At 40.1% G+C, this 18,023-nt stretch overlaps 1 protein-coding gene across 2 annotated transcripts in view; it reads right to left on the minus strand.

Moving 5' to 3' along the window:
• The window catches only part of DENND5A (DENN domain containing 5A), a 112,552-nt gene extending 94,771 nt beyond the window's left edge, over positions 1-17,781 (minus strand). For both annotated transcript variants that reach the window (XM_082626468.1, XM_082626469.1), the window contains exon 1: positions 17,637-17,781. In XM_082626468.1, the coding sequence (XP_082482594.1) occupies positions 17,637-17,748 (112 nt within the window). In that variant the 5' untranslated portion in view covers positions 17,749-17,781. The remainder of the gene's footprint in view (positions 1-17,636) is intronic.
• Between the last annotated feature and the right edge of the window lie 242 nt (positions 17,782-18,023).

Genomic DNA, 18,023 nt, shown 5'->3' on the forward strand with positions numbered 1-18,023 from the left:
TGAATGGTAAAACAATAAAGCTTTAGAAGGAAACACAGAACATCTTTGTGACCCTGCAATAGCAAAGATATCTTAAACAGAATACAAGATGCATGAAACATAAAGAGAGAAAACTGATAAAATGGATTATAACTAAAAGTTTCTGCTTTTAAAAGTCACCGTGAAGAGAATGAAAAGGAAATACACAAATCACAAGAAGATACATGCAATACATATAACTGAAAAAAGAAACATATCTAGAAACATATAAAGAATTCCATTAAATCAATAAGGAAAAAAAAGACCACCTAAAAGAAAAATGGCAAAAGGCTTGGATACTTCTATAAAGAGGATATACAAATATCGGATATACCTTTGAGAGGTACTCAACTTCATTAGTCATCCAGAAAATGCAAATTTAAGTAATGCAATACCACTACATAACCGCTAGAATAGCTAAAATGAAAAGGAAGGAAAATGCTGAGTGTTGGTAAGGATAGGGAGCAACCTACACTCTCATGCACTGCAACTGAGAATGTAAATTGATCCAGCTACTGTGGAAAACAGCACGGCAGTATCTACTAAAGCTGAACATAAACCTATGACCCAGCAACTCCACTCCTAGGTATATACTCAACAGGACAAAGTGCATGTTCACAAAAAAGGCACATACAGGAAATGTTCATAACATATCACTATTGTAACACTCAAAATCTAGACACTATCCAAGTGTCAACAACAGTGGAATTGAGAGAGAAATTATGGAATAGTTTACACGAAAGGAAACACAGTAGTGAGAATGATCAATCTAAAACTGCATATAACAGTATGAATGAACCTCTCAGACATAATGTTGTGCAAAAAAAAATCCAGACACAAAAGAGCACATAGTGTATGGTTACATTTATATAAAGTACAAAGACAGGCAAAACTAATTTATGCTGTTAGAAGTCAGAACAGTGGTTACCTTTGGTGGGTGGGAGGGCAATTACGGACTGGAAGAAGCACAAGGAAGGATTCTGGGGTTCTGGCAACATGGGTGTGCTCAGTTTGTGAAAATATATCACAGTGTACACTTTGACATGTACTTTACTGTGTTTGTTTGTTTCCTTAGTAAAGTTTTACTTTTTTTTTAAAGCATAAACTCCAGATTCTGACAGATCTGAGTTCGAACCCCAGCCTTTCTGTATATTAGCTGTATAACCTCAGGCAAATTGTGTTGTGCCTCAGTTTCCTCGTCCATAAAATGGGAAAAATAGAACTTCTCTCATATGGTTGCTAACAGGCCCAAATGAGATAATATGTAGTACTATCACCCCATTTCCACTTCCCAACAATGTCAAAATTATATAGAAAATTAAGTGATGCAAAGAATAAAAATGTTAGCAATAGCAAACATTTAATGGATACTCATTATGTGCCAGGCACTACTGCAAGCCATTTAATGTATTAACTTATTTAATCCTATAAAATCCCTAAGAGATAGGTTTTATTTCCACTTTAAAAACGATGTAACTAGGGCTTCCCTGGTGGCACAGTGGTTGAGAGTCCACCTGCCAATTCAGGGGACACAGGTTCCAGCCCTGGTCCTGGAAGATCTCACATGCTGCGGAGCAACTAAGCCCGTGTGCCACAACTACTGAACCTGCACTCTACAGCCCACAAGCCACAACCACTGAGCCCACGTGCCACAACTACTGAAACCCATGCACCTGGAGCCCGTGCTCTGCAACAAGAGAAGCCACCACAATGAGAAGCCTGTGCACCGTGATGAAGAGTGGCCCCCACTTGCCGCAACTAGAGAAACCTGCGTGCAGCAACAAAGACCCAACGCAGCCAAAAATAAATAAAATAAATAAATTTACAAAAAAAAAGAATTAAAACACAGAGAAGTAAATCAGCCAAGGTCACACAAACAGTAAATAGATGATTCTGATCCAGGTGACAGATGTAACTTTTAGGCTACACTATATCCTTTACTATCTCAGCAGAGAACCTCAGCTTTAAGGAGAGGAGACCAATACAGATACAGATATAGATTCACAAATATTTACTTCTTTAACAGTTTGCACAGTTTGTATACCGTATCATGGGAAAAAACACTCACTTAAGAATTAAGGGACCCCAAATTCAAGTTTCAATGCTAAGTTAACTAACCAGCTGTGGGAACCCAGACAAATTATTCAAAACCCTCCCAGCCACATGTTCTTTCTCTGTAAAATGAGAGGTCTGGAAAGTCTAACCAGCTCTTGCTTCTCTTTTATGAGCCTTTGTTGCCTATATTAAAAGAATATAGCACAAATACAAGGCCTAGATAAGACAGTGATTACTGATGACAATGACAACATATCTGACTGGTTCCAACATCACTGTGCTGAAGAAATACTTTATTATAGATAAGAATGTTCTACCAAAACAGAAGTTTGATTTTTGTCAGAGTTACATGGCTTCTGTCAAATATAACTGGACCTAAGTCATTTTTATCCTAAAATCCTATGGTATAACACTGTAAATCAACTATACTTTAATTTAAAAAAACAGTCCTAAAGAGTTCCCTGGCAGTCCAGGGGTTAGGACTCAGCACTTTCATTGCCATGCCCCAGGTTCAATCCCTGGTCGGGGAACTAAGATCCCACAAGTCGCGCAGCACGGCCAAAAAAAGTCCAATGGTATTTCTGAATGCTAAGTGTAGTAACAGTACAGAGCAATGGTGATATTAGTTTCTTCTTCCCTAAGTATTCTTCCTAGGCTCTCCTTTTTACTCCTCTCTGCTTCTTGCTCACACTTAGAGAAATTCAAGACCTATCCTTTAGCCCCTCTGTAGTGGGTAGAATGCTGGCCCCAAAAAAGATATGTCCACATCGTACTCCCCAGAACCCGTGAATATTATCTTATTTGAAAAGATCTTTACAGATGTTATCAAAGATCTTGAGATGAGAAGATCATCCTGAATTAGCTGAGTGGGCTCTAAATCCAAAGAGAAGTATCCTTATAAGATAGACACACAGAGAAGACACAAAGGTGATGGTGATGTGAAGAAGTGAGTGATGTGGCCAGAAGCCAAGAAATGCTGGCAGCCACCAGAAACTGGGAGAGGCAAAGAATTATTCTCCCCAAAGGCCCTCTGAGGGAATGCAGCCTGCTGACACCTTGAATTTGGACTTCTGGCCTCCAGAACAGAGGGGGGAAAAAAATCACTATTGTTTTAAGCCGCCCAGTTTATGGTAATCTGTTGCAGCAGCCACGGGAAACGAATACACCCTCCAAACCGCATTTGTTTACCCTTTACTTCTGTAGCTAACTCACCAGCTTTCCTAAGCAAAAGAAATCCATAATTATCCTTCAAAAGCAGCCCAACCTCAATCCTCCCCAATCTCCCACAAAAAAAGAGCAATAAAAGAAATTATAAAAGCATACATAGACAATTCACGATACGAACACAAAGGATCAATAAATAGTTTTTAAAATCTACCTTAGTAGTAGTCAAAGAAATACAGATTAAAACATAATGATATCCCAAAAAAGGAAAATAATGAGAATTAGTGAGGATGTGGAGAAAGTAGAGCCCTCGTGTGTTGACAGTCTGAAAGTAAAATGGTGCAGTCACTGTGGAAAACAGTTTGGCATTTTGTCAAAAGATTAAACACAGAGTTACCATATGACCCAACAATTCCACTCCTGGGTGTATACTCAAACAGGTGTTCCTACAGAACCTTGAACACAAATGCTTATAGCAGCACTATTCATAATAGCCAAAAAGTGGAAACAACCCAAATGTCCATCAAGAGATGAATGAATAAACATTCATACATACAATAATATCCATATAATGGAAGGAATGAGGTACTAATTTATGCTACAACATGGATAAACCTTGGAAACATTATGCTAAGTGAAAGAAGCCAGTCACAAAAGGCCATATATTGTATGATTCCATTTATATGAAATATCCAGAATAGGCAAATTCAAAGAAACGGAAAGCAGATTAGAGGTTGCCGGGGGTTTGGGGGAGGGAGGAATAGGGAGTGACTGTTCAATGAGTACAGGTTTCCTTTTGGGGTGATGAACATGTTATATATATCATAATGGTGATGGCTGCACAATATTGTGAAATGTACTAAATGCCACTGAACTGTGTTAAATGGCTAAAATGGTAAATTTTATGTTATGTGTAATCTACCACCCACCCCAAAAAAATATATATATATATATACATAAATGATGGCAAGCTAGAAGTGAGCACAAATTGGTATAGCACTTCCAAGAAGAAATTCATCATTACACGTGAAATGTGCTTAAAAGTTCATCTCATTTGACTTAATAACTGTCTTACTGTTATATATACTAAAGCAACAGACACTCAGATTTGTATAAAGTATACACGTTGTAAAATTATTTATCATAAAAAAGTATAAACAAACCACCAAAGTGCCAAGTAATCATTAAAATTTTACAGTTCACTCATACTTTGGAATCAAATAACAATTAAAATCGTGTATGAAGAATACTTAATGGCATGAGAAAACTACTCAAGACATATTTAAAAACATGGGAAAATGATCAACATATAATAGTAAATTTAAAAAGCAGGATACATTTTTTTCTTTTATGATCTCAATTTTATAACTCTATATTAGTGTACATATATTTTTTTTCACTGCAAGTGTTTCTGAGGTATTTCCTGAGAATCAAAATATTCCTAAGAGATAAAGTTTCTGCAAATCAAGGAGAAAAATATAAACAACACAACAGAAATATGAACAAAAGGACTGAACAGGTAATTCACTGAAGGAGTGAAACATGAAATACACAAGTGTACATGAAATATATGAAAAGATACTCAGCCTCACAAATAGTTAAATTTAGATTAAAACACACATTTTCTTCCCAGCAGATTGAAAACATTTTGGAAAAGCAGTTAATATTTTGTTGCAGATATAGAGAAAAAATTGGTAGAATCTTATTGTTGGTTAAAGGCTAAACTTTTGAGGAGGGCGATTTGGCAATATCTATTAAAACTTAAAATGTACATTATTCCTTGGACTCACTGAGTCTAGTTTTATCAATTAATCCCATACAATGACTCCCACAAGTGTAAAAATACTTGTACTAGGGTATTTGATAAAAGAAAATTTTGAATATATTCACCAGAAAGATCTTTGTACTGATGTGGGATATTTTTTAAGATGTTATTTATAAATATATAGAATGTTATAATTTGACATAAATCCCCTTTTTACTTCAGCTTGTTTGAATGAGTTTCTATTACTTGTAATTAATTAACGCTTAACCAGGCACAATAAAATTTCAGGAGAATACTTGCTGATATTGAGAAATACTCATGACAGGACATTAAGTGAAAAAAAAAATCAAAACATAAAATGTTTACATTTTGCCTTATCACAGTATGTAAAAGTATACACACATACACCCATATATAGTAAAAACTGGAAAGAATATCGGTGATGATTATACACATGTAAACATATGTAAAAATACATCAAGCTATATACTTAGGGCTTGTGCTTAAGGCAGATTGCAATATGAATTTTTAAAAATTGGAAGGAACTACAAAAAGACATCAAAATGCTACAAGCTTAATTCTGAATGGTCACTCGTGAGTGACTTATTTCTGTACCTTTCTATAATTTCTAAGTTCCCTATAAGAAATGTACTTTATAATTTAAAGTTTTATTTTTAGAGAGAGAAAATACCACTCCTTACATGGTTGACCTTCAAATATGTTTTTTCCAAACCTCAGAGTCCATAACTTATGTATAGGCCAAAGGTGTTTTTGTACATATTAAATAAGCATTGAACTAATCAATGAATACATGAGAGACCATGTTTTTGTTCACGGTCACAGCCAGAGCTAAGCCCTCTACAGCAAATTTTGCAAGCCATAAACTACAAAGCTAGAGAACAGAATACTCTTTCCCTCTCCTGAACCCCAGCAACACCTCATTATCTGCTCCTCACTTAAGGAACTGATCCTTTTCCACAGCTACTAGTTTATGTATGCCTGACTGGTCAGAAGACTATGAGCTCCACAAGAACAGCAACTCTATCTCACACATGTATGCAAACAAGTGTCCCATCACTAAGATGGTCTTTCAGTAACAGAAAGGTATATGGTAGAGGACTTTAGAGACAAGGAAAAGAGGTTCCCAATTCTTGCTATGGGAACTCAAGCATGTTATTTAAATTCTCTTCACTTTAGTTTCTTAATCCGTAAAGCGAGGATAATGTCATTTGGTACCTAGAATTGAAATGTATTCACTAAACAATAAATAGCTATTAATTTAGTTATCAGGGATTGAACAGCTTACTCTAGCCTCATTTCCTTGCCTGTGTTCCCCATTAACTACAGTGTACTTGTGAGTGGGATGGTCAGCTGAGGCTAGTACACAAGTGGGTAGAACAAAGCTAACTGGTCCTTATGAAGACTGACTCAATGACCCTGGCCTTATTAAATTCATCACACTCATAACCAACTGAGCTAAGCAGCCAACAGAGCTAGAAAAGGAGACCAACAATCCTCCACAAAACACTAAACATTCTTCTAGAAGATAAAACTACAAATGCTTAAATACCAACTTTCCACACAATAAAAGTGCAGTGGAAAGAAATGTGTTTCACAGAGATGTGAGAAAATGGGGGTAAAAGAAGAATACTAGGTTAATTACTTAGCAAAGAAAGGGATTAAATACCATTTGAACATACAGAACCTCAGAGCTAAGCAAAACTGGATGGATGTCAGTTTAGCAGGTGATACTTCTAGGTATTTGTTTTATTTTTCCCAATAAGAGACTGTGATCCTAAGTCCATGGGACTGGTTAAATAAACTAAAACTAGATTCATTAAAAAAAAAAAAAAGCTTTATACATTAAAAATTACAAAAAAATTATAAAGCTAAAAAATTTTAGCTTTATACATTAAAAATTACAAAATAATCATAGTGCAATACAAAATCCCTCTCCCATAACCATCTTACCTCTAAATCTGACGTTGGCCCTCAGCTTTTTGAGTATGGGTAAACAATCAGTGCTACTCATCTCCTCTACAGACCCCACCTTTATTACTTAGCACTTAGAAAAGTTGTGGAAGTCTGGCTTAAGTTCTAAAAAGTTAAGTACTATGCCTTATATCAGAAAAAAATATATATATGATTACATACAATTCTTTGAAAATCTGAATAAGCAGCCTTTACCTTTTCATAATTAATACAAATCTTTATCAAATACCTACTATGTAAAGCATTTCTTCTAGCAAAGCTCAGAAATTTGTCTACCTGACTCTGGGACAAGAGAAGTTATAACACAGTTCTGTAATTTTTTTTTTTTTTTTGCGGTACGCGGGTCTCTCACTGTTGTGGCCTCTCCCGTTGCGGAGCACAGGTTCCGGACGTGCAGGCTCAGCGGCCATGGCTCACGGGCCCAGCTGCTCCGCGGCATGTGGGATCTTCCCGGACCGGGGCACGAACCCGTGTCCCCTGCATTGGCAGGCGGACTCCCAACCACTGCGCCACCAGGGAAGCCCTGTAATTTTTAAATTTGTATAATGACCTACGGTTTTTATAATCAGGAAAAAAATTTTAATGTAATGGTCATTGTCAAATAAAGACTCCAGGGAAGGGACTTCCCTGGTGGTCCAGTAGTTAAGAATCCGTCTTGCAATGCAGGGGACGTCGCTCAGGGAACTAAGATCCCACACGCCACAGGGAACTAAGGTCCCACATGCCACGGGGCAACTAAGCCCATGCTCCACAACTAATGAGCTCGTGTGCCACAACTAATGAACCTGTGTGCCACAACTAGAGAGAAGCCCATAAATTGTAACAAAGGGCCCACACGCTGCAACAAAAGATCCCGCGTGCCACAACTAAGACCTGATGCAGCCAAAAAATAAATAAATAAATATTTTTTTAAATAAAAAAAAAAAGACTATGGGGAAAACAAGAAAAGAGACATTTAACTTACTCAAAATAAAACCTCTGGTTTTCTTCAACAATATAACAATAATTAATACCTATCTTCATGACATTGTTAGAAAGCCATTATTCTAAAACTACAAAAATAAAGAAAAAAAGGACACCAGAAATGACACAACTGAGAAAAGAACCAATTCTTTTGACATTCCTGGAGAGTAATTCTAATGTATTACTGTCTTTAATGAATGTAATTTGTTGTAAATTGGGTTTATCCACTTATAAATCATGGCTTATGATTATTATTTCTAAATAATTTCCTTCTCTGTCTTCCTGACTTTAAAAATCCTGAAAGTTTTGGGGGCTTCCCTGGTGGCGCAGTGGTTGAGAGCCTGCCTGACGATGCAGGGGACGCAGGTTCATGCTCCGGTCCGGGAGGATCCCACATGCTGCGGAGCGGCTGGGCCCGTGAGCCATGGCTGCTGAGCCTGCGTGTCCGGAGCCTGTGCTCCGCAACGGGAGAGGCCACAACAGTGAGAGGCCTGCGTACTGCAAAAAAAAAAAAAAAAAAAATCCTGAAAGTTTCTTTACAATAGCCAGGTCATGGAAGCAACCTAAATGCCCATCGACAGACGAATGGATAAAGAAGATGTAGTACGTATATACAATGGAATATTACTCAGCCATAAAAAGAAACGAAATTGGGTCACTTGTAGAGACATGGATGGAGCTAGAGACTGTCATACAGAGTGAAGTAAGTCAGAAAGAGAAAAATAAATATCGTATATTAATGCATATATGTGGAACCTAGAAAAATGGTACAGATGAACAGGTTTGCAGGGTAGAAATAGAGACAGATGTAGAGAACAAACGTATGGACACCAAGGGGAGAAAGTGGCAGGGGACGTGGTGGTGGTGGGATGGATTGGGAGATTGGGATTGACATGTATACACTAATATGTATAAAATAGATAACTAATAAGAACCTGCTGTATAAAAAAATAAATTAAATTAAATTCAAAAAAACAAAAAATCCTGAAAGTTTCTTAGTTTCTTCCCATTACCTTTCATTATAAAGAATATGGTAAATCAGAAGTCATAGCCAGCACCCAACAACAACCACAAAAAGATGCAACCTGCAGGCTACACTGAGGAATTTCTGAGGTTAGTAGGTGCAAACCTCTTTTTTTTCTTTTCAAAGAAAACAGACCTCAGACAAACAGCATAAAGCATCCTGAAACAGCCACACAAAAAACAGAACTTCTTAGAAACAAAGCCCCAGTAACTATTTGGTCTAAGAAAAACATTTCCAGAACTGATAAGAATGGGGAGACAGGAAAATATATATAAAAAAAATAACAACCAGCCTTAACTACAATTCAAAAAATGAGTGACCTGACTCCTCCCCTGACAGAGTTCCTCTACTGCACTGTGGGTTGGGGATTGATCAAAGAGGCCATGCCATAGCTCTGCTACTCAATGATTAAGCCATTGCTTCAGTATACCCAAATCTATCATTTTAAAAGAATAATCTCGGGAATTCCCTGGCGGCCCAGTGGTTAGGACTCTGGGCTTTCATTGCCGAGGGCTCAGGTTCAATCCCTGGTCGGGGAACTAAGATCCTGAAAGCCGCATGATGCAGCCAAAAAAAAAAAAAAAGAAGAAGAAGAATCTCATCACTGGTGAGACAGCAGACAGAAGACCTGGATTCTAACAGTTCTGTCTAACTTTCTGGGTAACAGTGGACAAAAAATTATATTTTCAAATGGGACTGAAAATATTAAAAACTGTTTAAAAACTATTAAGTCTTTATTTATTTATTTATTTATTTTTGGCTGTGTTGGGTCTTCGTTTCTGTGCGAGGGCTTTCTCTAGTTGCGGCGAGCGGGGGCCACTCTTCATCGCGGTACGCGGGCCTCTCACTGTCGCGGCCTCTCTTGTTGCGGAGCACAAGCTCCAGACGCGCAGGCTCAGTAGTTGTGGCTCACGGGCCTAGTTGCTCCGCGGCATGTGGGCTCTTCCCAGACCAGGGCTCGAACCCGTGTCCGCTGCATTGGCAGGCAGATTCTCAACCACTGCACCAGCAGGGAAGCCCAAAAACTATTAAATCATTTACAAATATTAATCATTACCATCTGTCAAAAGTGGTGGCTGGACTATCTCAGACCTAGCTCTGACAGTTTTTGATTCTGTGACCAATATAAATGAATGCATACTTATTTTATGTTTTGCCACCTAGAAGTAGTTTAGAAAACAAGAAATCCCACACTCACAGAGGGATGAAGCTTAATAAGAGGAACCTCCACACATCTTCTCCCTGCTCACAGCCTCTCAGCACTCCATGAAAACATTTTAGACTAACGCAGCTAGTTCAGCCCATTCAGTAGGCCACAGATGGCCTAGCAAAACTTTGACCTGAATTGCCCATCACACTAATGAACGAAACAAACAAACAAGAATTACTAACCTGGCTCTCTTTAATAAGAAACTATGATAGATCCTGTGGATGACCATCAAGCAAATATCCTAAGTATAACATCTGAGAAACTTGATGGTCTAAACCATAGCTGTTCCCATCTAACTTCCTGGAGCCATACCCAACCCCTTGGAAGCACACTTGGAAGAAAACAGCTTGAAAGCTAGCACATGCCCTTATTTTCCACCACGACAGGACTCTGACACTCACAAACCCAGTCCAGGGTTCTGTATACTCTAAACTACAATCAGTCATCACAAAACATCTGGAACATAGACATTTGACCAGTAACTGCCTCGCTTAATAACTTTTGAGAACTAAACCTAAAAATCTGGCAACGATAGTCTCTGTGTAATCACTGAATTCCACAAGAAGTCACCAGCTTCTAAAGGGCAAGGCTTTCTCTCTTTTACTAGGTACTATGCCATATCAGCAGTAACCTAAAACATACCAGGTATAGGTTCCCTCATGTGTACCTAGGTTCCTGAGAGACCTCTAAGACCACCTGACAGTAATTCAAATCCAGGGATGGCAACAGGAATTGAGAAGCCAAGCCAAGTACAAGTACACCTTCCACCAGAGTTAGCAATAAACAACAAGCTTATAAAAGGATATAGGACTGGAAATGGGTATTGCCGAAGGAGGCCCTAGGCAAAGAAAACTATTTATAATCTAGTACAGAAGGAAGGAAGGGCGGAACAGAGTCTAAGAATTTGGTTTAAGCACAAAACACTGTGACTCGGGATTTCCTCCTAAGAAGAGACGAGCAGAACCCCACTGCTATTAAAGTAAAATCCACTTACCTTCAGTGCGATCCTCCCTACCTGAGCGAGTGTGAGGTAGGGTGCTCTTATGTTAAAACTACAGCCTCTCCAACTACATTTAGCATATGCTTTTAAATCACCCTGGGGGCTGCTCTGTAATTGTTTTCTGTGTGCTAGTGGTGTCTCCTCTTGACTTCTTCTTTGCTCTACCTTATAAAAGGAAACACATGACCTAACTTAGGAAATGTCCCCCTTCTACCCTGACCTCTGGAAGTATCCACAGATGCCTGAGGTAAGCTACCAAGATTTGAGTTTTGCTTCAGCTAGGAGTCTGAGCTTCAGAGCAGGGATGCCTTTATAAAATGACCATGAGAGAATCTGTGCTGAATTGACCAGATTGGTAGAGGAAAATAAAAATTAAGGTTATTTCAAATTGACTCCCTGTTTGAAACTGGCACATCAAACTTTTTATACCCACTTCATCTCTGAGAAGAGAGAACTTTTTTTTTCTTTTAAATAAGATATCCTTCTTAGTCATCAAGAATATGCAAATCAAAACCACACTGAGATACCTACTAGATACCCACTTTACACCCACTAGGATGCCCATGATCAAAAAGATAATAAGTGTTGGTGAGGATATAGAGTGTGGAACCCTCAAACACTGCTAGTGGAAATGTAAACCGGTGCAGCTGTTTTGGAAAAGAGTCTGCAATTTCTCAAAAGGTTAAACATACAATTGCCACATGACCTGGCTATTCCACCCCTAGGTTTATACCTAAGAGATATGAAAACATATGTCCACACAAAAATATGTACACAAATGTTTACAGTAGCATTATTTATAATAACCAAAAAGTATATAAATAACCCAAATGTCCATCAACTTATGATAAGTAAAATGTGGTATATTTATACAATATCATTCAGCCATAAAAAGAAATGATATACTGGGCTTCCCTGGTGGCGCAGTGGTTGAGAGCCCGCCTGCCGATGCAGGGGACACGGGTTCGTGCCCCGGTCCGGGAAGATCCCACATGCCGCGGAGCGGCTGGCCCCGTGAGCCATGGCCGTTGAGCCTGCGCGTCCAGAGCCTGTGCTCCGCAATGGGAGAGGCCACAACAGCGCGAGGCCCACATACCACAAAAAAAAAGAAATGATATACTGATACATGCTACAACATAGATGAACCTTGAAAACATGCTAGGTGAAAGAAGCCAATCACAAAAGACCATATATCGTGATTCCATTTATATGTAATGTCCAGAATAGACAACTCCATAAAGATCAAAGGTAGATTAGTGGTTCCCAATCAACCTACTGCCCTCAAACTCTTCTTTCTCCAACTAATCAGCACCTGTTTTTACGAAATTATAAGTACAATAACAAAAATAACTTTCATTTTAATAAAAGGTCTAGAAGGATCTATATTAAAATGTTAACTACTATGAAGAGATTAAGTTTTTCTTATTATCATGGATGTGAAGAATAATGATGTGAACTAGTACTGATTTGGTGATAAGAGAATAAAAGTTTTTTCACCCAAGGAGGAAAAAAAAAAGTAGATTAGTGGTTGCTTAGAGCTGGGGTGTTAGGGAGTTGGAAGGATATGGGGAGTAACTGCTAAAGGGTATAGGTTTTGGGGGGAGAGTGATGAAAATATTCTAAAATTGATTTTAGTCATGATTTCACAACTCTGTGAATATACTAAAAAACACTGAATTGTGTACTTTAAATAGGAGAACTAAATCTCAATAAAGATTTTTTATATATTAGAGAGAGAAAGATAAGACACATATATAAGTGATAAAGCAACTGGAGCAAAATGTTAACAGTGAATCTGGAAAAAGGATGTACTGAAGTTCTTTGTACCATTCACGTCAATGTTTGGCGTGAAATTACATTAAAAGAAAAAGCTAGGCTTCCCTGGTGGCGCAGTGGTTGGGAATCTGCCTGTCAACGCAGGGGACACAGGTTCGAACCCTGGTCTGGGAAGATCCCACATGCCACAGAGCAAATAGGCCCACGAGCCACAACGACTGAGCCAGTGCGCCACAACTACTGAAGCCCGCACACCTAGAGCCCATGCTCCACAACAAGAGAAGCCACCGCAATGAGAAGCCCGCGCACCGCAACGAAGAGTAACCCCCACTCACTGCAACCAGAGAAGAGCCCGCGCGCAGCAACAAAGACCCAAAGCAGCCAAAAATACATAAAATAAACAAATTTTTAAAAATATATTAAAAAAGAAAAAGCTAAAAAAAATTAAGATCTCTCTCTTGATAATCATGCACAGTATTCTTGCTTAACATGCAATGGAAACCTGCACTAGACAAAACTGCCATGTCTGCTCCCACCCCTGCCAGACAAGTATTTTACTTGTCTCCCCCACACTCATCAAACTACTGCAAAGCATGCAAAGCAGCACTCCAGTAGCAGAAAAGAAGGATAAAACGTGGCAAGGGAGACAAATATTCTCCAACTTTCTCAGAGCTTCAGTTTCCTCATCTGTAAAATCAGAAGGTTATATAGTCTCTAAGAGAGCTTCCATGTTTGACATTCCATGATTCTGTTGTTCTAATTTCATTGTCCAATACAGTTAAGGAGAAGTATGATCTGACCAGTCCTCTGGCTTTCCTGGACAGGGAGCATTTTTTCTCTCTTCTAATGATGACATTAAGAGATGATTTCAGGGTATGTCAGTGTTCTAAGCAGGTTCATACAGGACACTGGCCAGTTTCCCAACTATCTATGTTCCTAAGCCCTCTCTTCGATTCTTGGCAAGACCCACCACTCAGAGCCTGGGAAACTGCAGTAGTGGATGCATAAACCTAGGATACTTATATCTCAATGCTGGGTGCAGGTCAGTGCAGAGGAACGTAAGGATTCCATAGTAAGAAACAGGTTACTAGCATTCGGGAAACTTAACTCTCAGGCAGAGATAGGGAAAGTAAACTCAGGAGTCCCATGTCATGGTAAACCTTCTCCTGCAGTTACCTGGTGGTGACCATAAGAAGAAAAATGGAAAATGAAGATGCCCAGAACACCCATCCATCAAAGAGGCAGAAAGAGGGACTGGACTCTACTACCATCTGCCTCCCCACTTAGAATGGGCCAACAATAATGAAAAATCAAAATCAAAAACGTTTCTTCCAGATTTGCTTATCTCCTTGACAAACTCAAAAAGCTAACAAGCAGATACCATTTCTTAAAGTTGGCTAGACTTCTGCTTCACCAATAGATTACCTTTCTCTCCTTCAACCCAAAGTACTCCCTCAACTAACCAGAAGAGAAAACAAAATTAATTTTCATATCTTCCTCTGTTCCTTGCACAACAAATAACTACATGACTTGCCTAAATGCTTAAGTCTAGAAGAAAGGGGAAAGGTGACATGGAGAGACTCCTATAAATTCAATGAACAGAGTCTATATTCAACACAGCAAGCCCTATGCTTATTGCTGCAAACAGAAAAAAATGAATCTTAACCTTTCTCCATAAAGCCAGAAGGAACACTGAGCATCTTTGATCTGCTTGTTCTGGATTCACTCCTAGAGTATAGAAGCTATCTGATGTATATAGCTTAATTTGCTTAGAGAGAACATAGACTCCTTGGTACCTCCCTAGAGAACCTGGGTGCAATTCACAATTTCCTGTAGTTTCATTTACTATGACATCATCAGTTTAGGAGCTATAAGGCAGAGAGAAAATGCACCCTGGAGAGTCTCAAGACTGACCCGCAAAGAGCTATTTGTATTCTGTTTTGTTTTCCTCAAAGATTCCCTCTGGGTAGTCCAGATTCCCCTATCAACCCACCAGAAATGAAATAAAGGAAAAGAAGAAATCCTTCAATCAGTGCTTATTCTAACAAAGGCCACCTATTGAATAAATAGTCTTGGCATTCCACTACTGCAACCACACTTAAAAAGACAGAAAAATACCCTTCCTTACACATTTTATACAGCTCATCCCCCCCTTCTTTATTCTCTCAATAAGCTTTCACAGGTATATAATTTGAGCTTGCTGAAAAGCCACATGATTAACAGATATTCACTAAAAGAGAATTAACCTTTTGAGAATCTACTTGATGAGACACTTTTTATTTATATTCTCTTTTTCATAGATAAGAACCCCAGCAGAGTTATCTAACTTGGCCCCCAGTCACAGAGTTAGTCAACAGCAGAGAAAGAATGTTTAACCCCAAAACCCATGCTCTCACTGACAAATCACTTCCCGGCTCACTCCTAAGCTTTATCATTTGCAAAACATTCTCTTTATTTTTGAAAATCGAATGTCTATAAAATTTAATAGACACTTAAAAGCACAACATAAAAATAACACTGGTTTATTCCACCAATTTAAAGTTTCTTTTACTGGGGAGAACTGTGTCATTTTTAGTCTTTCTCAACATGTTAGTGTTTTCTAAAGACCCAGCCAAGCAATGAGATGCAGTTTAGTGTCATGAGAGGAGCACTGGATCAAAGTCAAGCAATTAACTAGCAGGACATGGGCCCTACTGTCCTTCCTGGGACTCATTTTCCTCTCTGAGGTCCCTTCTAGTTCCAGTACCATGAACTGAATTCCAACAACTACTGATACATCGCAAAGTCACACATTTAACAAACAGGAAACACAGATGAAAAATTAACATCAGTATTATAAAAATTTGAAGACCTAAAAAAGTGAACTTAAACTACCCCAACAAGAGGCCTAGTATTAACTGTATTACTGATTCATGATTTTTTCTCCACCTGCTATTGATCTGAGGAAATAGAAATAGTGTATTTGCTCTGACCTTGTTAAAGGTCATCAATTTATCACTTTTTTAGAAGTCCATTTTGACAAATAGGACAATCTAAAAGAAATGGATAAATTTCTAGAAACGTACAACCTACCAAGACGGAATCATGAGAAAACAGAAAATCTGAGCAAACCAATAACGAGTAAGGAAATTGAATCAGTAATCAAAAACCTCCCAACAAAGAAAAACCAAGGACCAGATGGTATTCCTAGTGAATTCTACCAAACATTTAAAGAAGAATTAACACCAATCTTTGTCAAACTCTTCCAAAAAACTGAAGAGGTCAGAACACTTCCAAACTCATTTTACGAGGCCACTCTGATACCAAAGCCAGGTAAGGGCATTACAAGGAAAAAAACTATAGGCCAGTATCCCTGATGAATATAGGTATAAAAATTCTCAGTAAAATATTAACAAACCAAATTCGATAACACATTAAAAGGATCATACACCACGACCAAGTGGGATTTATCCCTGGGATTTAAGAAAGATTCAACATATGCAAATCAATAAATGTGATACAACACACATTAAAAAAAAAAGTCCATTTCGAAGTATGCACCTTTTTTTTTTTTTCATAAGAAACACTGAAATTTTTCTGATGGGGGGAAAAAAAACCACACAAAACCTGTCCTGTCATCTCTGAAGCAAAGTAAAATTAGTCAACAGGATAATCACCTTCAGGAGAGAAATTTTACAGTAAACACATCATGACAGAACAGCAGAAAGGAGTATCTCTCATCAAATCAGGATGACACAACAAACCTCCACCCACATGAAACGTGCAAACTGGACACTCCAGACAAAAACTTTTCCAAACCTTGAGATTCAAAGGCTCCAATGACGGTGCAGTGGAGTTCGCGGGGATTTTACAACTCTGACACCGGTGCAGTGGAATTCATGGGATTTTACAATTCTGACACTCTTGGGCAATTAGTGCCAAATCTGATCTGGGCCCTATCTTCACTTCCCCACCACTTCCCTTTGAAAGCTGACTTGAGAAGCATCACTACGCAACCCAGGCTCTCCAACTAGGCTGCTGCCCTTTTATTCACAAATGACGCTGGCCTCATAAAGGACATAAATTATTTTCAATAAAAAGGCACGGCCCCGGAGTACAAGCCCTTTCTAGATGTAAGGGAGTTCTCACCCTCCTTGGTGTGGCCCAAGTTCACTTTATTACTTCACGTCCCATCAACCCAGGGGGCCCAGCCCAGCGCTGGGTTAGAACGGTTTTGAGGAACTGCAATCACAGGCTTCTTGGGAAGAGGCCAGATAAACTCACCAAGTTTTTGGTTTGTTTGTTTTTTTTTAAGTCTGGGTGGAACTTACTTTCACCAGGACGTGGGATATCTTCTTCCCTCCCTAATGGGTGCTCGAGGACAAGCTTCCCTTTATTTTATACTAAGTCACTCAACCTTCACCAGACTGTGAAGACAACCCTTCTCTCCTCCTCATCCGGGAGGACCTGGCCACAGCTCAGCGGGGAGCAGGGGCCGTTCGGAACCCTCAAGGCTCAGAGCCCCTCGCCCGTTTCCCCTCCTCCAGAGTGACGCCCCCTACCCCGCGCCCGCCCTGGGTCCTTCCGACCGACCCTCGCCCTGCTCCCGGGACAAAGCGGAGGTGGGGTGGTTTCCTCGGGGGTCCCCGGCGGCCGCGGGGAAGAAGCCCCGGGCTCAGCGCGCACTCACCCGACAGCTCGTCCGGCTCCAGCCCGGTCTCAGTGTCCAGCCCGCAGATGACAAAGTAGTCGGCGAAGCGACTGGGCGCCGAGCCCCCTCCGCCGCCGCCGCCGCCGCTCATGGCGCCGGGGCCGAGCCGGGCCGGGCCGTGCGGAGCGCGGAGCCCCCGCACCGGGCGCCCGCCCGCCCTCAGGCCGCCCCTCCCGCCGGCGCCGACGCTACCGCGGCTCCGGCCGCCGCCCCCGGCCTTGGCCCGGTCCCCGCGGCCGCCGCGGCTGCCGTGACGGGGCAGGGGGGCACCGGGCCGCCCCGCGCCGCATCCTGGACGCCTTCCCCTCCGCGCCGCCGCCGCCGCCAGCCGAGAGCGCCGCGGCCGGAGCGAGCCTGGAAAAGGGC

This window comes from Mesoplodon mirus, assembly GCF_964341445.2.
Source record: "Mesoplodon mirus genome assembly, chromosome: 7".
Lineage (NCBI taxonomy): Eukaryota > Metazoa > Chordata > Mammalia > Artiodactyla > Ziphiidae > Mesoplodon > Mesoplodon mirus.